This window comes from Onychostruthus taczanowskii, unplaced genomic scaffold (assembly GCF_017590055.1).
Source record: "Onychostruthus taczanowskii isolate IOZ18803 unplaced genomic scaffold, ASM1759005v1 scaffold64, whole genome shotgun sequence".
In the NCBI taxonomy this organism is placed as follows: domain Eukaryota; kingdom Metazoa; phylum Chordata; class Aves; order Passeriformes; family Passeridae; genus Onychostruthus; species Onychostruthus taczanowskii.
In genome coordinates, this window is record NW_024504122.1 from 3,921,243 (window position 1) to 3,935,228 (window position 13,986).

At 54.3% G+C, this 13,986-nt stretch overlaps 1 protein-coding gene across 1 annotated transcript; it reads left to right on the top strand.

Annotated features, from left to right (window-relative positions):
• The first annotated feature begins 6,581 nt into the window (after positions 1 to 6,581).
• Positions 6,582 to 12,265, top strand: IQCD (IQ motif containing D). Its single transcript, XM_041420496.1, is given in 5 exon segments — positions 6,582 to 6,617; positions 6,620 to 7,234; positions 8,443 to 8,676; positions 10,852 to 10,923; positions 11,993 to 12,265. Coding segments are annotated over 5 exon segments (1,230 nt in total).
• Positions 12,266 to 13,986: the final 1,721 nt, after the last annotated feature.

The window sequence follows — 13,986 nt, forward strand, 5'->3', positions numbered from 1 at the left end:
AAAGGTGGCTGTGCTCAGCTGGGGCTGGGCTCTTTCTCCAGGAACTGACAGAACCAGAGGACACAGCCTCAAACTGCATCAAGGGAGATGGTGGTTGGATATTAGGAAAAAGTTTTTACAGAAAGGGGGATAAAGTTCTGGAATGGCTGCCCGGGGAGGGGGTGGAGTCACCATCCCTGGATGTGTTTAACAAAGCCTGGATGTGGCACTGGCTGCCAGGGTTTAGGTGAGGTGTTGGGGCTGGGTTGGACTCGATGATCTCAAAGGTCTCTATCAACCCAGTGAATCTGTGAATCTGTGAATTTTGTGAGATGGGTGCAGGAGTGAAACTCCTCTTCAAGGGACTGCTGTCCTGTGAGGGAGTGGGAGTGTGATATGAAAGGGACGGAGATTTTCCTTGGCTTGTACCTTGGGGTGGCCAGGAACTGCCCAGGCTCCCCAGGGAATGGGCACAGCCCCGAGGCTGCCAGAGCTCCAGGAGCCTTTGGACAGCGCTGCCAGGGATGCCCAGGGTGGGGTTGTTGGGGGGTCTGGGCAGGGACAGGGGTTGGACCCAATGGGTCCTTGTGGGTCCCTTCCAGCTCAGGAGATTCCATGACTCTGTGTCCCGGTTTTCCAGCCACCATTGCAGTGTTTGGATTTCATAACATAAACCTTTTCTGCTTGAGATGAAGCTGCTTATTTTTTATGCTTCCCAGTGACCTCGAGGGAATAATTGGACCTTGGAAGATTGCTTCCACGTCCTCAATCACGTCACATCCTCAATCAAGTGCTTCCTTCACTGGATTGAAAAATGACCATTACCTTCGAACTGTGTCCCTCAGCTGGGATTTCTGAAGGGAATTCCCAAAACTGATGGGAGAGGCGTAGCTCAGACACCAGGACAGCACAGGCAAGTCACATCTCAGCGCTTAAAAATCAGGAGCCATCAGGCCTTGGCAATAAATTCTCTATTTACTGTTAAAACTGTTATTTAAAGAAGCACAAAACTTTCCCCAAACATCTCCACAGACATAATTCAGGTGCTGCAAGGCTCTAGAAACACTGCATGAAAAATCAGGGTTTGGCACCTGAATTGGCTTCAAATCAGAGATCTATCAAGTCTTGCTTTTCCAGAGTATTTAAGGTATGTTCTTGGGCTCCTCCCACCTGTGATAAATCTGCCCTGCATCCTTTTCTTATCCATGGACAGATCCTTCCTTCTTCATCTCAGTTTTTGCCTGCTGGGTTTGTCCAGGAAAATGAGGATTTGCTGTTCACCAGATGAACTGGATGATCTTTAAGGTCCCTTCCAACCCAAACCATTCCATGATTCACTGTGACAGCTGCTGGACAGGAGAGACAGGGAACATCTCTGGTCATACAGGCACCAGTGCCAGGCGGGTGTCCACCTGCACCAGCTGGCTTGGTGACTGAAACCCAAGAAAAGATGTATTGAGATGGATAAAAACAAAATGTCAAAAAGCAAATAATGTCACAAGTTTTTAGAGAGGAGCCTGGAGGTCGTCACCTAGGGGTGACCCACGCTGGCCACCCCTGGGGTTTTCCTTTTGGGAAGATGCTGCGGGAAAAGGAGGGCATTAGAACCAAACAGCACCCGCCCTGCACACTGGGGGAGGGCATGTCCCCAAGTGGTTCCTGGCACGCAGCAGCACCCAGGGGGAGCGGGGATGTGTCCCCTCCTTGCCGTGGAGGCAGAGGGGCTGCAGGGCTCTAACAGAGCTCCTCTGTGCGGAGGTTCCAGAGCTCAGCCCCTCTGAGCCCCTCCCCGTCCTCCCGTGCTGGGAGGAGCCTGTCACCAGCTTCTGCGGTCCCCCAGCTCGGTGCTGTCCTTGGTGCCAGCACTCCCATGGACAGGCAGCCCTGGCACGCAGCAGCACCCCGGGATGAAGAGGCCCAAGGCTGGGTGATGCCTGTCTCCCTTTGCCCTGTCCTTGCCACCTCCCCAGCCCCGTGGCCTTGACGCCTCTGGAGCGGCTGGCGCTGGGCCGTTCCCCGGGCAGGCCGGGGCTGTTGGCACAGCCGGGCCGGGCTCTGCAGGGGCTGGGGCTCGGTGCTCACCGAGCCCTGCGAGCTCCCACTCGGAAGAGCCAGGAAGCAGCTGGCTTTCCCCTGGGAGATGGAGGTTGTGACTTGCTGCAGACTCATGGAATCACAGCATCATTAAGGCTGGAAAAGCTCTCTGAGAGCATCAAGTCCAACCATTCTCCCACCACTACCCCATGTCCCCAAGTGCCACATCCACACAGCTGCTAAACCCCTCCAGGGATGGGGACTCCAGCCCTGCCCTGGGCAGCTGTGCCAGTGCCTGACCACCTTTTCCAGGAAGAAATATTCCCAGGATCCACCCTGAGCCTCCCCTGGCCCAGCCTGAGGCCGTTCCCTCTCCTCCTGTCCCTGTTCCCTGGAGCACAGCCCGACCCCCCCGGCTGTCCCCTCCTGTCAGGAGCTGTGCAGAGCCACAAGGTCCCCCCGAGCCTCCTTTTCTCCAGGCTGAGCCCCTTTCCAGCTGCCTCAGCCTCTCCTGGGGCTCCAGCCCCTTCCCAGCTCTGTTCCTTTCCCTGGACAAACTCCAGCCTCTCCAAGTCTCTCCTGTCATTAAGGGCCCAGAACTGGACACAGGATTTAAGTTTTGGCCTCAGCAGACAAATTAGGACCAAACTCACACACTCTGGTCTTAGTTCTCTGATAGTCCCAGGGACATTTTCCTGTGCCACAGCTGTCCACAGCTGGCTGTGTCCCTCTGCACTCCTGGTCCTGCCACCCAGCTCCAGCCTGGTGCTCTCAGAGCCAACGCAGCACCTCCAGCCCTCCCGTTTTCCTTGCTGGGTCCTTTAGCTCCGAGCTTACACCAACCCCACTACCCGCATCCCTTCAGCCAGCTCTGTACTGCAGGGACTCTCTGGGTTCTCTGTGCCCTGCCTAGGCCTTCCTGACAGGCTTTGGGGGCCAGGGAAGTGCAAACTCCTTCCCAACTGTTCAGGATACAGACACCATCATCCCACTGACAGTGTGACATGGGAACAGCAGCCAAAGCTGCAGGAGGGATGTGGTCAGGGATCAGTTGGCCCTGTGGAGTCCTCCAGGGCTTGGTGTAGTGCCAGAGCTCCAAGTTCCCAGCAGAGCACAATGTAAAGCTACAGCCAAAGGACCGTGGCAGGAGGGGACTGTCCCTGCAGTGACAGGATGGGGTGCTGTTGCCTGCAGCAAGGCTTCATTGTGTGCTTCTGCTCTTTCACCAACATTTTGCAATCAGTTCAAATCATGCCCCTCCTCGATGTCCCTTTCCAGGTCCCACACAGGGGGAGGTGGTAGCAGGAACAGGGAAATTATTTGGGCAAACCAGGCTGGGGTGTATCATGGTTTTCCAAGCAGATCAGCCAGCCAGCTCCCACACTGAGCTGTGGTTCCCTTTGCTGCAGAGGAGCAGGATTCAGCACCTGGAGAGGGGTTTGGGTGGTGGGTGAGGCTAGCTGGGCCCAGGGAAGTCTCTGGCCCTCAGGTATCTGTCACAGTCCTGCTGTTGGAACACAGCTGGACTCAAACTGTGGGGGACAGTGTACCCAGGCTGTACCAGGGGCTTCTGGCTCTCCCTCCCCTGCTTGGACATGCCCCACATAATTTGGATTCTTGGGCGCCTCTGGCTCAGGCAGTGATGCAGTCTGGTGGGTTTGAGGGCAGAGAATAGTTTGAGAATAGATCTGAGGCTTTTCTACATCCTGGATGAGGTGGGGTTGACGCAGGTTTGGTGATGCTTCATCCAGCTCCCAAAGTGACCTAGTTTTCTTCCTGGCTGAAGAGCTGCTGCTGGCCTGGAGCAGTGTGGAGCTGCAGGACGAGTCAGGACTGCTCTGGACATGTGTCATCACCCCCATCTCCTCCTGCAAGATGGCAATGTCTGTAATTACCCAGATCCAGGAGGGAGCAGCAGTGATCCACAGTTTTCCCTATTTTAGAGGAGGATTGGATGTGACCCACGGCTCCACCTCTTTCCTTCCTCTTTCTCTGGATGTTACAAGGACTTGCTGTCCCTTCAAGCAGGGTGTGCACACTGGATATAGGGGACTCAGGTGACAGTCACTGGCCAGTTGATGCCATCTCCAGGTCATGGCTGTCAGGAAGTCCAAGTCTGCCCTTCTTGGAGAGCAGCAGCACATTTCAAACAAAGCAATCAGGACACTCTTCAACTTTGGAAAGACATTCTTTTCATGATGGATTTCATTCCAAAATATCTGTGGTGCATGTGGAAGCCTTTCAGGGGGGTCAGGGATCCCTTCTGGAGTCCTTGTCAAGAAAAGCAGCAGCTCTCCATGTCTCAAGGCCTGTTCTCTGTTATGTGATGAGCTCTGTGAGGACACATCCAATTGACAGCACACCCCTCTGCAGCCTCAAATCACAGCTCTGCTGTGCTTTTGATCACAGTGCGGCCAGGAAATCATGGATCTTCTGGATTTAGATCCACTGTGATCCCAGCTGCTGAATTAGAGCTTGAAAAGATGTTCCTGGAGAGGTCAGTGCTTTCCCTGGAGGCTACAGGGCACCTGGCCCAGACTCGCAGCTCCAGCTGCCCCTTCTTCCCACAGTGGAATGGGCATGTCCCACCTTGCGGTGGACCCAAACCCAGAGTCACTGTCACACTCAATTCCATTCTTGATTTGAAGCAGTCCTTTGACTGAGCCACTCCGGGCAGGAGGGACCACATGGAGGTCACTGCTCCAGGTAATAAGCCTGGAGGAAAATGACTTGGAGGTGCTGGAGATGGTACCAGGTATGCCCAGGTGGGCAGGAAGGCCAAGTGTCCCCTTGTCCATCCTCACCAGTGCCACTACATCTCCCAGCCTGTCATTTGCTTTGTGCAGGGAAGCAGTTAGGAATGGGTGAGCAGAATTGTTCCTGAACTTGGACACTCCCTGCACAGAAATAAAGGAGCTGCTCATGCCAGGTTAGGTTGGGACCTGGGACAAGGCTGTCCGTGGCCACTGTGCTGTGCCAGCTCCTCGAGGGACGGAGCATCGCTGTGAGCGTGGCCGGGAGCGCAGCATTTTGCCATGTTTCCTGCTGGAAACCAAACCCTCCTCTCCCGAGGGCATCCATCACTGCCTGGGCACAGGGTGAGGGCACGGCTCAGGGCAGCCTTCAAGGGCCATCCTGTTCTTTGCAGACGTCAGTAAGTCACAGGTAAGCAATTAACTCAGCCTGTACAACATCAGCATCTTCATCAGCTGAGGTTCATTATCACTTTTATGGCCTCGTAAAACCAGCCACGTTAACAGTGCGGCTTAGGGGAACTCTATTGTGTTTTGACGTTTCAAAACAGACCCCTCGGGGCTCCTGGACACCCACTGGGCTGACCGGTGCCTGGCAGACGTGACCTCGCGGGGATAAAACTTATTCTTCGGGTTACTCGTCGTGCCCTCAGGAATTCAGATCAGGGCAGCTCGGAGGAACGAGTCCCTCTTCCCCTCACCCCTCACGGCCCCCGCCGGCGCCATGACACACCCCAACACCCGGCCGTCGCCGCCGCGGGACTCCTCATTGGACAGCGGCGCTGCCAATCAAGCGACAGGAGGCATGGCCAGCGCAGCTCTCGGTAAACAGCCGGGAAAGGCCCCGCCCCCTCGCGTCGCCTGGCAACGGGAGGCGCTGACGGCGGGATCGGGAGCCGGACCGGGATTGGGATCGGGACCCGGATTGGAACTGAGTGCGCTGCAGGGGTGGAGGCCGCCTGGGGACGGCATCCCCCGGTAACCGACTCCTGAGGCACCCCGTCCCGCCCCCGGGATGCCCAGGGCCGCTGGTCCCACGGACCCCCCGGATCCTCCCGCACCGGCCCCGAGCCGCCCGCCCCTCGCACGGGGGTCTCCCCACCGAGAATCACCGCCCCGACCTCTGACTGTTCCCCAGTCTCTGGGTCCTCCTGCTGTCCCACACCCACACCGAGGGGACCCTTCACTTCCTGTCGGCCCCTCCGCTACAGCTGTCCCCATCTCCTCCCTCCCTCTCTCCTCCTCTTGCCTCTATCCCTGCCAGTCCTGCCAGATCCCCTCTCCCACCTCCACTCTCTGACAGGGACAGGCCTGGAAGGGTAGAGGTTTCCATGGAGGTTTCCCACTAGGAACCCTACCCTTCCCTCCAGGGTGGCCCCAGGGCTCTCCACACCCCTCTGGGGACTGCAGAGCTGCAGCTTGTGCTGCTGTACCTCAGCTGCTGCTCAGAAGCTGTTGGGAGTTTCCTCCCCACCACCCTTCAAAGCCAGGAATCCATCACCCCCTTCCCATGGGTGTTTGACAGCTGCTCTGGGACAGAGACAAGCTCTAATCCACAACCCCATGTCCTGACCCCCTGCCCAGGCTCAGGGAGAACTCCAGCAGAATCTCAGACTCTCATGTTTTCCCAAATTACATAATTTCTCTAATGCTGTCACTGTGTTTTCTTTTTAGAGAGAAAATCCAAGAAGGAAGATTATGTGACAGCAGCAGCACAGGGACCTCCATTTTCTCCCAGAGTCTCACCTTGTGTAAGAGCTGCAGCGTCCTTTCTAGACCTCAAACCACCCAGGCCACTGGTGTTTAACTGAATCCATGGCAACAGGGGATCCAGCTGCATTCCAAGCATCCTCATGAAGCAAAGAACCGTGGTGAAGGGCATGGCAACTCCAAGGAAGGTAGGGATCCCATTAAGTGTCATGAAGTTGTTAGATCCACGCCAGCTAAAGCCTGATAGCACGGAGACAGAAAGAATCCTAACTGTCTTGGATGAGACCATTGTCAAGCTGGAGATCACCAGGTTGATCCCACGGATTGCTGGCTCCCTGGACAGGTATGCTGGGATGCTGGGACCTGAGATCACAAGCAGCCTTTTGGAGCATCAGAAGCTTTCAATGGAAATACAGCGCCTGCTCACCAGCCCTGGAGATGCGAAGAGCATGAGAGCTGCAGTGCAATGCCTGAAATGTTCCCTGAGAAACATCCTGAGGCTCTTCCTGGCCAACCCCTTGCTTTACCATGGGCTGAAATATGAAGTTCGGGTGAGAGAGTCACCAGCTGATGTGTTTATCAAAGCCTTCATGGAGTTCCGGGATTTCATGCTTGAGAGGCTCCTGACCACTCCTGATGAGGAGAAGGAAATGATTGAATTCATGAATGACATTTCCCTCCAGGTTGAGAAAGACACAGAAATTATCTCAGCTCTACAGGGAGAGCTGGCAGGAGTCATCCAGACTCGAGATGAAGAGGTATGACCTTGTGGGAATGAGTTTTCCAACCAAGTGGAAACTTGCTTTTTACTGGAGCAAAACCTTGCTAACTATAAACCGATCCCTTTATTGCAGTTCCTAAAGAGCAAGTTCCAGAAATCCTTTCTAAACCAGACCTAAAACTTAAAAATAATATTTTTAATGTAAAATATAATTGCATATTGCATGCTTGATTTTTTTTTTTTTAAACTCGGATTTGGCATGTTTTGAACCTGTTGTCACCAGCCAGCTTAAACAACCTAAGTCCCTGAGTTCCAGAGGAGTGGCAGGACAGGCACGAACTTCTGTGGTGGTATCCTGGCAGGGTGACAATGCCAGCTGCTTCATTCCCTGCTGCTGAAAGAATGAAAAATCATTACAGGGAGAGATTGCTCTGATTAAAATCCATTTTTAATATTTGCTCTGTCTTCACTCTTGCTTAAAACCAACATTTCTGTGACTCCTGACTCTAACAGCTGCCTTGGAGCATTTGTGATTAATCAGTGATTATACAAATTACATGAATCTTTAATTTTATCTGCAGCTGAGGTGCAGATAATTGACTGGGCATTTCCCAGGCATTTTCCCAGCCTGTGTACCAAGCCCAGAGCTTCTGACAACAATCCTTTGTTTTCTACCTGGGTTTCTCTTTCTCCTCCCTGCAAGAGGGGTTGGCTGAGAAGGTTTTGCCCTGTGCTCACTGCTGGCAGAGCCAAGGGCCTGCTTTCCCCTTTCCCTCTGCTCCTTGGAGTTCTGGGAATCGAGATTTTTATGTGCAATTTGGCAGCTTGTCCAGGACATGGTGAATAAATCTGTTTCACTGATCCCAGCTGGGGATTTCCCTCCTGAGCTGTGTCCCCCAGTCAGTCACTCAGAGCCTGATCCAGCCCTTGAGGAGCCACAGGGCTCCTCCAGGGAATCTGTTTTGGCTGCTCCTCAGGTGGCAGTGCCAGTGGGGCTTGGGATGGTTTGTTCACTCTGTGCCTTTACTAACAGGTTCCCAGAGGAGCCAGGGGAAGGTTTCCAAAGCTCCTGTGTAAATCTAACTCTTCCCTCAGCCGACAGTGGCAGGGCCTTGGTGCTACCTGAGCTGGCCCCTGGGGGTCCCTTCTTGGACCTCCTCCAGCTTTGTAATGTTTTTTCTTCTCCTGCCCACCTTATGCCTCAGGGGCATGTCCCAAAGGTATTCCTCTTGTTTTCTGGTCTAGGTTAGCAGGAAGGACAAAACAATTGAAAACCTCAAAACTAGCATGGAAGATCTGGCCAAGAACTGCAAGGCTGACATCCGGCTGATCATGGAGGAAGGGGAAAAGCAGCAAAAAGAGGATAAGGAAGCCTCCCAGGAGAGGTGTGCCAGGCTGAAGCAGGACATTCAGCGCCTGGGAACACAGTTCAATGCACTGGTGCTGGAGCATCGAGCCTCAGAGCTGGTTCTCAGGAAGGTAAAGGGGAGGAGAGCTCTGGGACAGGAGGTTTAAGCCTTTTTGTGGAGCTGTCAGCTCTGGCTGCTGCCTGCTGCAAGGAGTTCCTTGGTCCCTGCTTGTTCCTGGCAGGATGCACATGGTGTTTGTCAAAGCACACCCGCCCTGTCCTCATGCTCTGCTGATTCCAGTGGAAAGCAGCCCTGCAGCGACAGCAGGGACAGAGCTGTCACAGGTCCTGCTCCTGCTGGCTGCCTCGGCTCTGGGAACACCTTCCCACTGTGCTGTGACACCGGGCAGGGCTCAGGGCAGCGAGGCTGGAGCACGACATGTGTACTATAGTGACAAATCAGGAATCTGCTGTAGGGGGAGCAGAGCAAACAATATTGCCTTGGTAGAAGGCATCTTTTAGAGCTGATTTATTGTTCAAGGTGGAATGGAGCTGATGCTGAGGGCTCAGCAGGTCCTGCTCTGCCCAGTTTGGCAGAACAGACAAGCCAAGAAGTCAGGCTGGGCTGAATGAGGGAGAAATGTAATTTCATAGAATCATCCCAGAAGAGCCATAAAGCCCATCCCATTTCACCCTCTGCCATGGGCAGAGACAACTTCCACCATCTCAGGCTGCTCCAAGCCCTGTCCAGCCTGGTCTTGGGCACTGCCAGGGATCCAGGGGCAGCCCCAGCTGCTCTGGGCACCCTGTGCCAGGACCTGCCCACCCTCCCAGGGAACAATTCCTAATTCCCAATATCCCATCCATCCCTGCCCTCTGGCAGTGGGAAGCCATTCCCTGTGTCCTGTCCCTCCATCCCTTGTCCCCAGTCCCTCTCCAGCTCCTTCAGGCCCTGCAAGGGGCTCTGAGCTCTCCCTGGAGCCTTCTCCTCTCCAGCTGAGCACCCCCAGCTCTCCCAGCCTGGCTCCAGAGCAGAGGGGCTCCAGCCCTTGGAGCATCTCTGTGGCTTCCTCTGGGCTCTCTCCAGCAGCTCCAGGTCCCTCCTGTGCTGGGCCCCAGGGCTGGGGCAGCTCTGCAGGTGAGACAGAGGAGCAGAATCCCCCCTCCCCTGCTGCCCACGCTGGGGGCTCAGCCCAGGGCTGAGGGGGTTTCAGGGTTGGGGCAGGTGCAGCTCTCACCCACGAGCACCGCAAAGTCCTTGTCCCCAGGGCTGAGCAGATACAGGAGGAGGAATGGGACCAGCAGGTAGGCTCAGGCCCCTGCAGCAACAGCTCTGCCCTGAGCAGAACACACTGGTGACACAGAGAACTGAGAACTGGAAAAAGGGCATTTCTTTCTCATTTTGCTCATCCTGAGTATTCTCTCCAAAGCAGTGCAGTCTCCCATGTGCAGAAGCCCATGTGGTGATGGGGCATCTGTCACTCTTGCATTGGGTGGTACAGCATGAAGGGCTGGGCACTGGCAAAACATCAAAGCCAAGTCAGAGCTGCCGTACAAGCCCCAAAATCTTTGGCAGAGGTGCTGTGTCAGGCAGTTGCTCCTGCAGTTCCTGCCACAGCAGGGCTGTTTGTGGAGAGCTCAGCTCATTCTAGCACCCTGGCAGATGCATTTACTGACCACAGAAGCCTCCTTTCCTCAGCAAGTACAAGTTGTACTTGTGGTCTAAATAGCTCAGGTGTGACCTCGTGATGGCCTGGGAGCCCTTGGGCCATCCTGGGGTAATGTCACACAGGAAACGGAGCAGGAATGATTCCACAGAGCACACATCCAGAGCTGGAGGTAAACAGCCCCAGGCTGTACAGGACTACAGCCACTGTTGAATTGTTTTACAGCCAGAAAGATCTATTTATTTTAAAAGGCACCATCTTCTGAGTACTTTCTGTCCCACGTTCATGTTTTGCAGTTCTCTTTTGCTTCATTTTCAAGGTGGTTGCCCCAGTTTGTCGATGACTTGCCACATTCCATCAGACATGTTCATTTCCTCCTGCAGAAAGCAACTTCAGGTGCTGTTCATCTCCCCAGCTCCATGCTGTAAACCAAATAAAGCCCTTTGGGAATGTCCCAGGAGAATCCTTAAACCAGGGCACACCACATATGTGTCAGCTGAGGGAAGCTTGTCACATGGACGCGGTGAAATATTCAGATATAATGATGCTGTGGCTCAAAGTTTCCCTGTTTTCTCACTCAGGACACTTCTTACCAGGCCTCAGATGTCTGCAAGGATCTGATCTTGTTTTGTGTTTCAGGAAAAGTGCAAAGCAGAGAAGGAAATTCAGGAATGGGTCCAGAAATATGACACAGACATGACAGAAAAACAGGTGTTGGCTTTAAATGCTTTGCTCTGCCATAAAGTGATTTGCTTGGGTAGATTCCTGTCCAAAGGGACACATGGCTCTTACCCAGGAGACCATGGAAGTGAGAGGCAGTTCTGCATCCAGCCAAACCTACAGGAAAGGGATCTTTGTCCTGCCTGTGTGTCCAGGAGTCCTCTGCAGCTTTGGCTTTAGGAAAAGTTAAATCCACTAAATCCCACAGTATCTGGGGGCAAATGGGTCACCATGTTCTGTCTGGGATGTCCACCTGATGTCAGGAAACCGGTTTTTCAGTTGTGCTCCAATCCTCAATCCTCATGGCCCTACCTGGTGTCCAAATCCTGCTCCTGTTCCTGCTGAATCCTTGGGGGATGTGCTGGGTGTTAAGAAACCCAACAGCCTGCCCCCAACTGAGCCATAAAAGGCTTAGGATCACATCAGCACCCCCAAAACTTGCCTCTAGGAAGGCCCTGGGGGCTTTCCTGTTCCTGCAGTATTATATGGGGTTGGATAAAAGCTGCTGGATTCCTTACAGAGGAAAATATGGGGAGGGGCCTGAAAGCTGCTACTAATTGTAAGGAATGATCCTGTCAGATGTTTAATAATGGGATTATTTTGGTTTCCTGTCCCTGGAGAGGCAGGAGCCCCATATTTGGGGCAGAATTTGTCAAGGCTGACCCACCCCCACACTGACAAAACATCAAACCCAAGTTAGAACTGCAGTACAAGCCCCAAAATCTTTGGCAGAGGGGCTGTGCCAGGCAGTTCCTGCTGCAGTTCCTGACACAGCAGGGCTGTTTGTGGAGAGCTCAGCTCATTCCACCACCCCAGCAGATGCATTGCTGCTTCTCCAAATCTTGCATTGTGTATGGGAGCATTTTTCAGGGGAGCATCAAGGGACCCAGCACATAATGAAACTCCCTGGGTACTGGGCACATGCCTTCCTTTTGGATCCCTTTGGAAAGGCTCCAACCAGTTGAGGTTCCATGGCTTTGGGAGGGGTTTCAGGACCCTCTTCTGGGGATGTGGGGAGGAGCTGCTGACCAGCTGTCCCTGATCCCTGCTGTCCTGCCAGACCACATATGAGGAGGTCCAGGCTGTCTACAACGAGGAGAAGGTACAGCTGTCCCTGCTGATGGAGAAACACGCCATGCTGCTCCAGGAGTACACCCAGATTGAGGAGGAACACAAGATACTCAAGGAGAAGGAGGAGGAAGCTGCACAGGAAGAGGCCAGGAGGAACAATGCTGCCACCTGCATCCAGGCCTTCTGGAAAGGCTACTTGGTGCGGTCCATCTACAAGTCAAAACTGAAGAAGGGAAAGGGCAAGGGCAAAGGCAAGAAATAAAGCCCCAAATCCCTTTTCTCTCCCTGGCAAAGCTGCTGTGTCTGAGCTCTTCCAGATAAAAGCATTGAGAATTGTTCAGGTTGGAAAAGACTTTTAAGATCATCCAGTCAAGCCAGTACCACCATGTTCACCACTAACCCTTGTCCTCAAGTGTCACATCCACATGTTTTATGAACACTTCCAGGGATGGTGACTCTACCACTTCCCTTGGCAGTCTGTCCAGGGCTTTAGGACCCTTTCCAGGAAAAAAAGTTTTGTTAATATTTAATATAAACATCCCCTTGCACAACTTGATGCTATTTCCCCTTATCCTGTCACATCCTTCTTGTGTGGATTTGACAGCCCACTCCTTACTTTAGGGCCCTTCCTTGCAGCCTCCCTTTCTGGGAGAGAGCAGTAGCACTGGTGAGGCCCCTCTCTCCTCAGACATGGCCAAGGAAGGTGTGTTCCCTTCTTGGCAGCCACAAGAGATACTGGGATCCATGAGACTTTGAGAAGTTGGCAGCCATGTGGATAGTTTGGGGTGTAGTTACATCAAGAAGGACATTCCCTGTCCAGATAGACTTCAGTTCCTAAAAACCTACAACCTCCAGGGAGACATTAAAGGCCCTTCCAGTGCCTAAAGGGGCTCCAGGAGAGTGGGAGAGGGACTGGGGACAAGTGGGAATGGCTTCCCACTGCCAGGGGGCAGGGATGGATATTGGGAAGGAATTGTTCCCTGGGAGAGTGGGCAGACCCTGGCCCAGGGTGCCCAGAGCAGCTGTGGCTGCCCCTGGATCCCTGGAAGTGTCCAAGGCCAGGTTGACACTGGGGCTTGGAACAGCCTGGGATAGTGGAAGGGGTCCATGCCCATGGCAGGGAGTGGAAATGGGATGGGCTTGAAGGTCCCTTCCACCTTAACCCATCCCATGGCTCTCTGAAAAGCAGCCTTTGGAGTCCAAAGCCCTCTCAGGCTATTGCAGACCCAGGAATGGCCCCACAGGCTGCCTCAGTGTCTGGTACCCCCGCCTGAAGGACTCTGGGACCAATCGCTCACCCAGCTGCAGAGGGACAGGAGCTCAGCCCAGAGCAGCGCATGGAGCGTCCTTCACCCTCGGACTGCCTAGCCCAGATCCTGAGGCTTGGAGCCTAGTGCCCTCTCTGGAGAATTCCCAGGGCTGGCAGAGCCTCCTGAGCCCCTGGCACGGCTGTGACAGTGTGTGAAGGTGATGGCTGAGGATAATGGGATCAGGGGGATCAGAGAGGATCAGGGAGATGAGTGAGATGTGATCTATGATGGAGAGAGAGAATGAAGAGGAGAGGATAAAGAAGAAGAAGGGGAAAAGGAAAAAGGCAGAGAGAACGAGGAAAGGAAAAAAGGCTGGGAAGAGAAAGGGGAAAGGGAAGAACCCTCAGCAGACATGGGAACACCCGGCCGAGCGGCACCTGCTACAGCCCTCCACACTGCCCTGTGGACAGGCACCTCCTCAGGCACAAAATCCAGGCCCGCGTGCTGCTGGAGGGAGCAGGTCAGCGGGACAGTAGGATGGGGCTTCTCCTCCCAGCAGGGCAGGCGGCACGCAGGAGGATTTTTTACGGGAAGATTTATATGGAACAGTTTTCACCGTGCCCACCGCCCCAGCCCCCTGGCATGAAATGGCGGCGGGGGCGGGGTGAGGGCAGGGGTGGGGGCGGCACGCGCCGTTCCCGCCCCGCCGCCGGGGGGCGCGCGCCTCCGCTCC